Source organism: Dipteris shenzhenensis, chromosome 3 (genome assembly GCF_047967505.1).
Source record: "Dipteris shenzhenensis isolate YYH24624 ecotype China chromosome 3, Dip_SZ_1.0, whole genome shotgun sequence".
NCBI classification, from domain to species: domain Eukaryota; kingdom Viridiplantae; phylum Streptophyta; class Polypodiopsida; order Gleicheniales; family Dipteridaceae; genus Dipteris; species Dipteris shenzhenensis.
The window spans coordinates 34,957,603-34,968,872 of NC_141598.1; the positions used below are offsets into that span (position 1 = coordinate 34,957,603).

Sequence of the window (11,270 nt, forward strand, 5' to 3'; positions counted from 1 at the left end):
TACACATAGATGCACGTATGCTCGAAGACGCAGTATATAGATAGTATGGGGTAGCGTCAAGAACACACAATTTGATGTGAGTTGAGGGGCGAACAATAAATACACGTGGACAGTGAGAGGATGTGGGGGGACGAAAGGGGGGACACGATGAATTGACAGTGGTTAAAAAAGACGTTCTAAGAAAATCTTTAAAAAAAAATGAATAGACCAATAAGATAGCAACAATAATGAAGGGGCGGCGGTTGTGTGAAAGGAAAGGGGAGATTTAAAAAAAAGAATTGGAATTTATATTATTTTATCATTATTTGTTTTTTTTTTTGTTTGAAAATTTTTGTTGGAATTTTTTTCTTTTTGGGGCATCGTCTTCTTCACCAAACAAGAAAAAAGAAAACAGGTTTTCTTTGCCATCTTCAAGCTTTTCTTGCAGTCGCAGAAAGATCGCTGGCTATGGCGTGTTGATCTCTAGAGCTCCGAAAGATCTTTGGCTGTGGCGTGTTGATCGCTGGCTATCGTGTAGCGCTCACAAAGATCGCTGGCTATGGCGTCGAGGTCAGAAAGATCGGTCGATATGGCGTGTTCAGCGTCGCTGGCTATGGCGTAGAGCTCCATTCATCCACTCACCCACGCAGTCTCCCCTCTTTCCTTCCTTCCTTCCTTCTCTCCTCCATTCCACGCATTCCTTCATCCTTTCCTGCATCGATTCATCGGTTTTCACGCTTTTGGTGGATCTGCCTCCCCGCTGAACATTTCTCCGTTGCGTTTTCTTCACCAGCTATCCCGGTCCCTTCCTTCCAAATTCGTGGTTCGCGCGCTTGCTCTGCGGTCAATTTCTTGGTTAACACAGAAAGTAGGATTCCGCGCAGAACCATAGGTCAGCAGAAGAACGGATCGCGACAACGCGTCGGAAGATAGCAATCCGAGCGAGTCGTCGGTCGCCGAATTTTAGCGGGGAAAGGCAAATTCCTAGGAGGAAGAGACGTGAGAATTAATCAGTGTAGAGGATTTGGATCCGAGCTGCTGCAGCAATGGATACGCAAGCGATCTACTTAGGCACATGATGAACGGAAGGATACTTATTAGGCGATCAAAGAAGTGGTAGAACGGTGGATTGTTGCGGCGATGGAAATGGAGAGGTGAAAGGAGAGCCGGCGGCTGGATTGGCGTCGGCATCTCCGGTTGGAATGAATTATTATTTCTTTTCAAAGAACGGTTGGAATGAATTATTGGTAGCTGCGATGAAGAGGAAGGGAAGCCGCAATTAGTGTTGCCGCCATGTTTGTGAAGCTGGAGTACTGCAGGAGACTGCCTGCGGGAGCAAGCAAATCGATAGCGTCGATCGTGATCGTCTGAGAGGAGTGGATTGCGCGGGGAGGAAGCAGCAATTCTGTAAGATCTCTGTAGGAGCAAGCGATTCGATCGCCATCTTCGTGATTGTTAAGGGAGAAAGAAGAAATTAGGGGTAGGAATACTTCATCGCTGTGGCCGGATGATTGCAGGGAAGTTTTCCGGCAGAGCAAGCGATTCGATCTTCTTCGTCTTGAAGCGCATGATGATCGTTTGCTGATCTCGAGGGTTTCCGTCTGTCTTGAAGTCATCTTGCGGCGAGAAATTTCGCTTTGCTGGAGCGATGAAGAGGAAGAAACTGCAGCAATTCCTTCGATGCAGCGATCGAGATGATCATCGCCATAGCTGTGGAGAACTACTGAATTGAAGCTTCTGGCCGCAGCAGCAGCAAGATTGCCGGCAAAGATTGATGCAGAGAGCATGAGCTCCGCTGCAGAAACGTTCCTTGCACCTCCCGCTAAGCTTCCTCGACGCAGCAGCAACATCTCCATTCACGGCAGCAACTCGATCTCGATTCACGCCAGCACTTCGTCTTCTTCCTTGCACGATTTCCTTCTCCATTCGTCTTTCTCCCCTGCGAATTGCTGTAGCTCCACCGCTGCCGATGGCAGCAGTACCGATCAATCCAAGAACAGCTCCGGCGACACCTTGCTTGGCCAGATCTCCATCGCCAGCACCTCCAACAGCTCCAGCACCATCAGCACCAGCGATGCCTCCAGCAGCTGCTCCCTCCACCCCCCCTTGGAACCTCACCTCTGGAGCCAGCTCCCGGAGGAGCTCGTCGAGCGCATCCTCGCCTTCTTGCCCGTCTCCAGCATCTTCCGCTTCCGCAGCGTCTGCAAAGAGTGGCAATCCCTCCCCTTCTCGCGTGGCTTCCTCCAGCTCCGAACGCATGTCCCGGCGCAATCCGCGCACTTCTTGCTGCTCTCTCGATCTCGATCCCATCACCTGTCCGCTTACGAGCCGCTCTCCAACAAATGGCACGGTTTCTCCGTCGGTTTCCTCCCCGTCATGGCCTATCCTGTCGCAGCTGCCAAAGGCCTCATCTGCTTCGTCAGCTCCAGCTTCGAGACTGGCCACACCACGCTTCTGGTCTGCAATCCGCTGACTCGATGCTGGAAAGAACTGCCATCGCTTATGTACAACCGAGTGCCGTTCCTCATTTCCATGGCAGTCGACCGAAAGGCGAGGACCTACAAGATCCTGGTGGCAGGCGGTGCAGAGGACTCCTACTCCGACCGGCGTTTGGCCAGGCGCTCCACGGAAATGTACGATTCTGCCACAGGTAATTGGACCTTGTGTGGATCGCTGCCGCAGAATGAAGGGATCAGCCGAAATGTGGTGGAGTACAGCGGCTATTATCTCTGCTTGGGAAGGGGACCGGGAAGCGGATTGCTGGCGTTCAACGTGGAGACGCAGATGTGGATCAAGATGAGAACCGGCAGGATACCAGGCTACTCCAAGTTCCGGCATCTTGTAGAATGCGGGGGCAGCATCTTGATCGTCGGGAAGGCGTTACGGAGGTATGTCTTGGGACTCTACATCTGGTGCTTGGATCCCACAACCTTGCGGTGGAAGGAGGTCGGCAAGATGCCTCGAGCAATCTCCGAGCAGTTTTTCACCTCTCCGTCGGAATGCTTCTACTGCACATCGCAGGGGCATCTCATTTTCTTCAGCAGATATTTCCACGATCAAGGGCTGGTGTACAACGTCGCCGACAATTCATGGCAGCAGGTTTCCGGCTGCCCTCTTCTGACCAATTCGCTTCTTCTTCCGTTCGATCCCGGCTTCGATCCCGTCGATTAAAGTGCGGCGAGAGCAGAGACGGCGAACGTTCGTGCTTGAGATTGATGCTCAAGACGACGTTGCATGGCCCTTCCATGCCAAGTCATGTACACTATGTAGCTGATGCAGCAATTATTTGCAGCGTCAAGCTCAGAAGCACAGTGGAGCTTGCAGAGATCCTTTCAACTTATGCAAGCGATCAAACACGCTGAACAAGCCCTTCTCAACATAACAGCAGAAGATCACTTTTACGTTGAAACGCGCATCGCAAAGCATTTCTATTCTGAGGATCGTCTGCATGGATTCTTGTTCCACATTTCGGAAGCTTCGACACTTAAGCTGCATGGACCTTGTAACCATTCAGGTTACGCTCATTTCTGAAAACTAGCTGGAGGAACAAGCACGACCAGACTTTTTTTCTTGATAACAAGTGAATATCAATTGCAAGGATTGTTTCCTTCCGTTGGGTTGTGCATCAAATGCCAGTTGATAGATTCTCTCTTCGCCTCGTTTGGCCGGCGCTTACCACCAATTTTGACAAACACTTCGGGTAAGCATTTCATCAGTCATGGTATATTATGTTCGTTTTTTAGATGTGAAGAACGACAAGTATGATCCTGAGCGAATGTAAAAGCTGTAATTTGAGCCGAGACGACAATTTCTTCTTTTTGTTATCATACAAGCCAAACGCAGCGTGAGCTATAGATTACAGAACACATTTATGAAGTCTGAAAGAAAGAGCTGGTAGATCACCAGTTCTCTTCCATTTGTTTGCACGCAGTTTTAGAACATTAAACACCACTAGATACTTTACCATGAAGCATGAAGGGAACTCAAGACTGGAAAGCTCTAAGACATCTTTGACACCAAATTCAAATCCGTCTCCCTTCAATGATCCCGTGTGCCCACTATATTGTTTACCTCAAGCTCAGCTGCTCATATATCGTTAGTTAGATTTCTGTATTGTGTTCATTGCAGCACTTTACTTTTCCGGTGGGAAGTCTGGTTCAGTCTTCTAGTATTCTCGAGAGTCATGTAGACGAAAGAGTAGACTTTAAGCAACTGTGCTTGATGATCATGACTTGGAAATGTTCCCTCGATTCCTTTCTACGTACACATACAATGTTTTATAGCTTATCGATAATCCTTTGGTGGACCTAGAAGTGTCGTAGGTTTTTCGACAAGATGGCCAAGACCGACACTCCAGCTACTGCCCTGCTTTTACAAAACTAGAACCAAACTTGGCAACTGCAAGACAGATTTGACATTTTCACTATTTAAAGGTGAATATACTTGATGGACATAATGACATTTTCACTATTTAGAAACTGAAAACAGTGAACCATGTCCTGCACCATACCATGTTGGGTCTTAAATTTAGAAACTGAAAACAGTGAACCATGTCCTGCACCATACCATGTAGAGTCGCGTGGGCAGATTGTGAGTCCCTCCAAAGGTAATAATGCCTCTAGAAACATAGGTTTCCAGATTTGAAACGTGCCTTAACTCCATATCAATGTTCATTTGTCAAAGTCGTGAACCAATATGAAGGTATCACAATATATTTCTTTCCAAAAATTTCTCAAGTATACTACACATGCTTATTGAAAGCTTTGTTACTTAAGTCCTTTTTCTCCGTGTGTGTGTGTGTGTGTGTGTGTGTGTGTGTGCACGCGCGCGCGTGCGTGTGCTTGTGCTTGTGTGTGTGTTTGTTTTCTTTAGGTATTATTATACCATCTTTTGTCAAACATGTCTTTTGCATAGGTAACGCTAGTTTTCTACTCTAATTTCAAAATGTTTAAATGGTAAATGAGTCATAAAAGTTGCCAGTTTTAAAATCATGTAATGTCTCATCATCTAAGAAAGAAACCTTTGCATCAAAGTTCTCTTCTTATCTGACAACCTTCTTAAGAAACATCATTAGCATTTATTGTATACGGCCTTTATGTTTGCATGTGTGATTCTTATATTTCATATTTTACATCAATGCCTCCAAAGCTAAGTTGCTTACTAATGTATTATACATGTACTCAATTTGTAACAATTTATTATATTAATTACGAATAGCTACAATTAATTTTAAAGGTAAACTTTAAATTGTATTAATCTATAGCAATTTATTATATTAATTACTAATAGGCTACACTCGATTTTAAAGGTCAACTTTAATCCCCCTCGACTAAATTAGCCCAACTGATCACTAACTCTTGACGTGCTTGATAGATGCGCAAAATAGCGGACGCGTCTATAGGCATTGCTTGAATAGAGAAATTACGGACGCGTCTAATAGCGTGTCTAATAGCTCGTCTATTTGCGCATGTATTAACATGTCTATTTGTGCATCTACACTGAGAAAATATGGGCTCGTCTAACATTGCGTTTATCAGTGCATCTATTTACGCGTGTATTAGCGTGTCTATTGGCGCATTTACATTGGAAATTAGACGCGTATTTAGACGCAAAACAGAGAATACAGAAAGTGAGATTTTTGTGTATATCATTGCTTTTCAAACATTACTCATGATTATCAAATCACATAATTTTAACAAAAACATCAATGCTTTTCTGCAAGCCCATATATACAAGAATTAAGTGAGGTGAGAATGAGACAATATGTAAAATAGTTTTGTCAATATCAATAATGGGCTACGGTTCAATCTCATGCTCAATGAGATCAACCCTTGTCAAACTATCTACTTCAAATCCAAACAAGTGTTTAGATTTACAAATACATTCAACCCACTACTACTTGTGCTACTCATGTGCTTATCAAAATCAACATCACCAATGGTAGGCTCGTCCTCACGGGTAATGGCCTCAATATTTGTATCTCCTATCTCATGATCATCCTCCTCTCTCGTATCACGGTCATTATCACGTCCATGGCCATGATCATCCTCCATACGCTCCATATTAGTAAATGTACTATACATCACTTTGGAACGTGGCATAATAGGTATAAAATGCCACCATCTATTATCATCCACCATTGGTTGATAGACAACCTAATTCAAATACAAATACAATCATGTTATTTTCTTTGCATCAAATATTTAAAAGCGAGTATTTTTATATGTGTGCACAGTACCTGTTCACATTATTGCGGTAGTACTAGTGTGTCCTTTCTACTTTGCCAAAACTTTGTGGAGTCAATAGTTACAAAGCCACTTGCATGGCATTTGATTGTTGCGTTAGGGCCTCTTTCCATCACGTCCTTAAACCACTTTACATCCAAAACATACACAAAGAAGCGTCAAAAGTCAAGCTTAATAATATCTTGAATTATGCCACAGTAATCATACATGGCTCCATTGGCTCCCTCAAAGCTAGCAATGACGCTGCAATCTTGTGTGTTTCTCTTATCATCAATCTGTTATGTTCGAAAATGCTTACCCTCACACCATATAGCATTGAACATAGTGCACTATACCAGAAAAAAATCAATTAAATAAGCAATCTAAATTATTGAAAGCTCCTAACTTATGCATAACAGTCTATATACCGACCTTGCTCATGCATCCCCTAGCATACTCCCATTCTTCCATTATGATATGCATCCCCTCGTCTTTCTCTGCTTTCTCCATTTCATGAAGTAGCCAATCCACATGAATATCCTTTGGAAGTGCTCTTACATATTGAGGGTATGGCATACGTGGTGTGTACGAAAGAGGACCCTTTCTTCTTGTCTTCTTGCCTGTGCATCCTCGTATCTTGTTACCCATATTTTCATCACATCACTATTAAGCACGCAATAGAGGTTGATACTATTATGCAACTCCGTGTCTATTACTTTGTTGCGTCCTTTCCCTTGAGGTACAATAGAGGTCATCCTTAGGTCTTCATCATCTCTCCATAGTCGTGGGAGAGAGCTGTCCACATCAACAAGAAACTCAGAAATATATACAAGTGACTCTTATACCAACCAACCCTCGCCCATGCTACCTTCGGGTCTTGCATTTTGTCTCACGAAGCCCTTCAAGGTCTTCATGAAGCGCTCGAGGAAGAACAACCATCGTGCATGTATAGTACTGCATATAGCAATCTCATCCACCAAATGCACTATAAGATGTAGTTAGCTTGTGAGAATAGAACATGGAAATGTCTCCTCCACTAAACAAACCACCTCCAGTGACATAACTTGAGCATTCTCAAGCATGGTGGGATCTATTTCCTTTGAGCTCAGTACATACCTAGAAATGAAAAAGTACACCATATTAGCAATATGAACACCTTGCATGGAGCATTGATACGCATCATATTTTATATCATGTAAAGTCTCTGTAAAGTACCTCACAAGCTCGTCCATCTTGTAAATACAATCTTTCACGTCCTTCGATGCACTATGTGAAATGCTAGTAGATAGTATGAACTGAACCCATGAGGAGGTGGTTGATTAGTTGCTTATAATTATTCACTCACAAATTTGAAAGGAAAAACATATTATGTACATAAAATACTAACTTAGAGCATTTTGTGCCAATCATGAGATTTCAAGCCATATAATTGCTCTACACCTCTTTTCTTGCTCTTTGTAAAGGCTCTCTTCAAACACCTCATGCATCCAGTGGGAGTACGAATTGTAGTAATAGCACGCTTCACCGCTGCCATCTCTAGCTTTGATAACCTCCATGGTGCACGAGATAAAAAAACATGCCCATTTGGTCTCTCTTGTAGCCAAGCTTCATGCATCCTCCCTATGATACGTAGATCGTCCCTTATGCCTACGGAATCTCGTGTCCCATTCAAATGCTCCCAAATGGTAGATGCCACATTCTTGAAGATATGCATGGGATCAAGCAGATGATTGATCTTGAGGTGGGACCAATATGGTAAACGATAAAAGATAGAGTATTTAAATAAAATAAAGTGTTAGCGGGCAATCTTTATTTCCAGCCAATATAGCACACAATAGTTACAAACCCTTACCGGCTCATGCCAAGTGGTGGAGGAGTCGTGGAACCGTCCCAAATTCTCATCCAATCTCTCGCGGTGAGTGATTGTGAGAGGACTTCATTCCAAGGGGCAACATACTTAGAATGATCAGGTGGGAGAAATCAATGGTGATTCTCATAGATGACCTTATTCAATGCGTCTGCCCGTGAGGCAACTAGTGAAGGACCACAAACAGGACATGAATGGTAACCCGATGTAGTGAGACCTGAACAATAGATGCAATTAAGAGTTGAAGGTGGGTTTAGGATACCACATCCTTTGCCTATTCATAATTAGAAGTGCAATGCTTACCTGAACACTCGCCATAGCCTCGGAAGTCATGCATCGTCCACATCAAGACTGCTTTGCAGTTGAAGTCTCGTGATGAGGGAGGCCTGCTCACATCATGCACCTCGATACCTCTCCAAAGTATCTCTAGCTCGTCAATCAAAGGCTCTAAATAAACATCAGGATTTTTGACACTATGTTTCCCTGGAATTAGAAGGGACAGCATAACATGTCCTTTCTTAATAGCCATAGAGGGTGGAAGATTATAATTCACCAATATCACTGGCCATACACTGTAAGAGGTGCTTTTGAAACCAAATGGGTTCACACCATCCATACCCAATCCAAGTCTCAAGCTCCTAAGTTCTTCCTTGAAGCTTGGCCATGTGTCTTCAATATGCTTCCACGCAGGAGAGTCTGCGGGAGTTCTCCACTTGCCATCGGTTGATAAATGGGAGGAATGCCATGAGATGAGCTCTGCAATGGATTTGCACTTGAACATATGTTGGATGCGAGGGATTATGGGAAAATGTCATAGAACCTTACGAGGCACGTCCAAAGTTTTGAGATCTGCTCTATATCTTGCCTCTCCACAAGTAGGGCACTCTCTTTCATCCTTATGTAGTCCATGAAAGAAAATGCAATCGTTGACACATGCATGGATGCGCTTGTAATCTAATCCTCCAAGAGAGGTCACATGTTGCCTTGCCATATCTCTTGAGGTTGGTAATTTATTCTCCCTTGGAAGCATTTTACACAATAGCCTACACGTGAAGACCATAAATGAGGAAAAGCATTCGAGTAATTAACCCACTAGCATAATTCACCATGTTTGCAAAATAGACTTTAAAGCTTACTTGCATAATGCATTCAAACTTGCATTGCTCCATCCATAGATGGTTTGCAAGTTTAGTAACTCAAGGGAGGCACGTAGAACAGAGAATGTGCACCCCTCAAACAGTGGAGTCGATGCTGCAGTAAAAAGATCATCCTACTCCATGCTATCATCCCTCCCTTGATGGACATATAAATCCCACACCATATCATCAAACACCTCCTCCTCCATGGCTTCATGAGGCAATGGTGGAGGGCTACTATCACCATCACTCCATGCATCCATAACGGTCCCTCCTAAAGATCCCACCTCATATCGCTGATGCTTCGCCTCCTCATGGCGAGCATAGGGCAACATATGCGAGTATGGCACTGCATCCTGTATCAAATTAAAACAGGATCATAACTCAAACATATGAACACCCATAGGTATCTCAATTAACCTTAACTCTTTAACACTTACCATGTTTATGGTCGCATCCCATTCTCCATACTTTGAGATGTGATTAAGTGTAATCCTGAGTGCACGATACATGTTTCTTCGACGTCAATCACACATCCATTTGATTTTTTGCTCCAATCACATTTCGCGATGGTGGATACGGAGGGATTCATCCTCACTGGAGCTACTTGTTGAATATGAAGACATCCTACAAACAAACCACCCAAAAAAATTTGCTTTTCTTCAAATATTTAATTTTAAACTCTGTGGCATGTCTAAAACCGCATCTGTCTGTTCTGTGGTGCACGTCTACAAGTGCGTCTAAAATTTCATCTGCTCTGTGTATCTAGACGCGCAATTACACGTGTATTTAGATACGTGTATAGATGCGCTTATAGATGTAGTTTTTAAATCTGCTTTTGGCGTGCTCGCTTTGCATTTCTTCACATTACTTATACTTTGCGCGGCTTGCTTGCTTTGCTATTAGCAGATCCACAGTTTCGATGCTTAAGAGGAAGGCACCCACACTTACTTCTAAGCTTATACTTAAGAGGAAGGCACCGACACTTACTTCCAAGCTTAAAGGAGAAGAGGGTGAACAAGGAAGAGAAGCAACTTTGAAAAAGGAGAAGAAGCTTCCATACCTCTATCCAAGGTAAGTCTTTTTACAGTTGATCTTTTTTGAAAGTTTGCTCTCTTTGGATTTGTCCTTTGTCGTATCCAAGAAATGCATGATTTTGGTATCAGTGTTATGTTTTTGTGTCGGGCGCATGTCCTTTTCTACTTTTTAGAAAAGTTCGTCCATTGGAGCACATCTATAGGCGCGTCTCAGAGCGTATCTAAAACCGTGTCTACATGCACGTCTAGACGCACGTCTAGCCTATTTGTAGACATAGATAGCTGCGTCTATAGACGCGCTGTTATACGTAAAATTAGATGCGCTTCTCAGACATGTCTATAGACACACTCTGACAGTAATATTTTCTTCCCTTCCCCTTTCTTCTCAGCTCATCAGTAATCGTCTAGTTCATCATCTGGCCAGGAAGCTCTTCAGGCTCACCTGATCTTTAGGAGTCTATTTTTAGGGACTTATATAACCTTTTAGGGCACCCTCCTAGTCCTGCGCGGAGTTATACGGGTATATGATGGGTACTCTAAACACCCCCCAGGAGTTGGCACTACAGACTCCAAACCACCCCACACCAGTTGAGATTACCCCAGCGAAGTTAGCACAACCCAGTCAGCTACACAGCTGAGGCCCTTCTCCCATGCCGTCTTATGTCCCTTCCCCCATGCCATCTTAGGCCCCTTCCCCCATGCCGTCTTATGCCCCTTCCTCCATGCCGTCAAGATGTCCTTCTATCTCACAGAGCCATCGGTGTACTCCTGTGCCGTCGAGACTCAGTTCTCCAGCTACGAGTGGTCCACGTAGTCCCGTGCAGTCTCTAGTTACGAGTGGCTAGCATACTAGCTCGACACGACACGGTAGCACGCATAGTAGTAGGGAGAGCAGTGGGGGATGCATGGCACATTGCTTTGGGAGGGGTGGTGGTGGGGACGATGATGATTCAGATGATTTAGACGTGCCTTCAAGTGATGGTACGATCTTTTATGACATCACTCAGACAGGAGGCATCTTGATGGA

At 44.0% G+C, this 11,270-nt stretch overlaps 1 protein-coding gene across 1 annotated transcript; it reads left to right on the forward strand.

The window, feature by feature from the left end:
* The first annotated feature begins 437 nt into the window (after positions 1-437).
* Positions 438-3,920, forward strand: LOC147903707 (F-box/kelch-repeat protein At5g15710-like). The gene has a single exon (XM_087400718.1). The coding sequence runs from the start codon at positions 1,765-1,767 to the stop codon at positions 3,148-3,150; it is 1,386 nt and encodes a 461-aa protein (XP_087256844.1). The 5' UTR covers positions 438-1,764; the 3' UTR covers positions 3,151-3,920.
* The last annotated feature ends 7,350 nt before the right edge of the window (positions 3,921-11,270 follow it).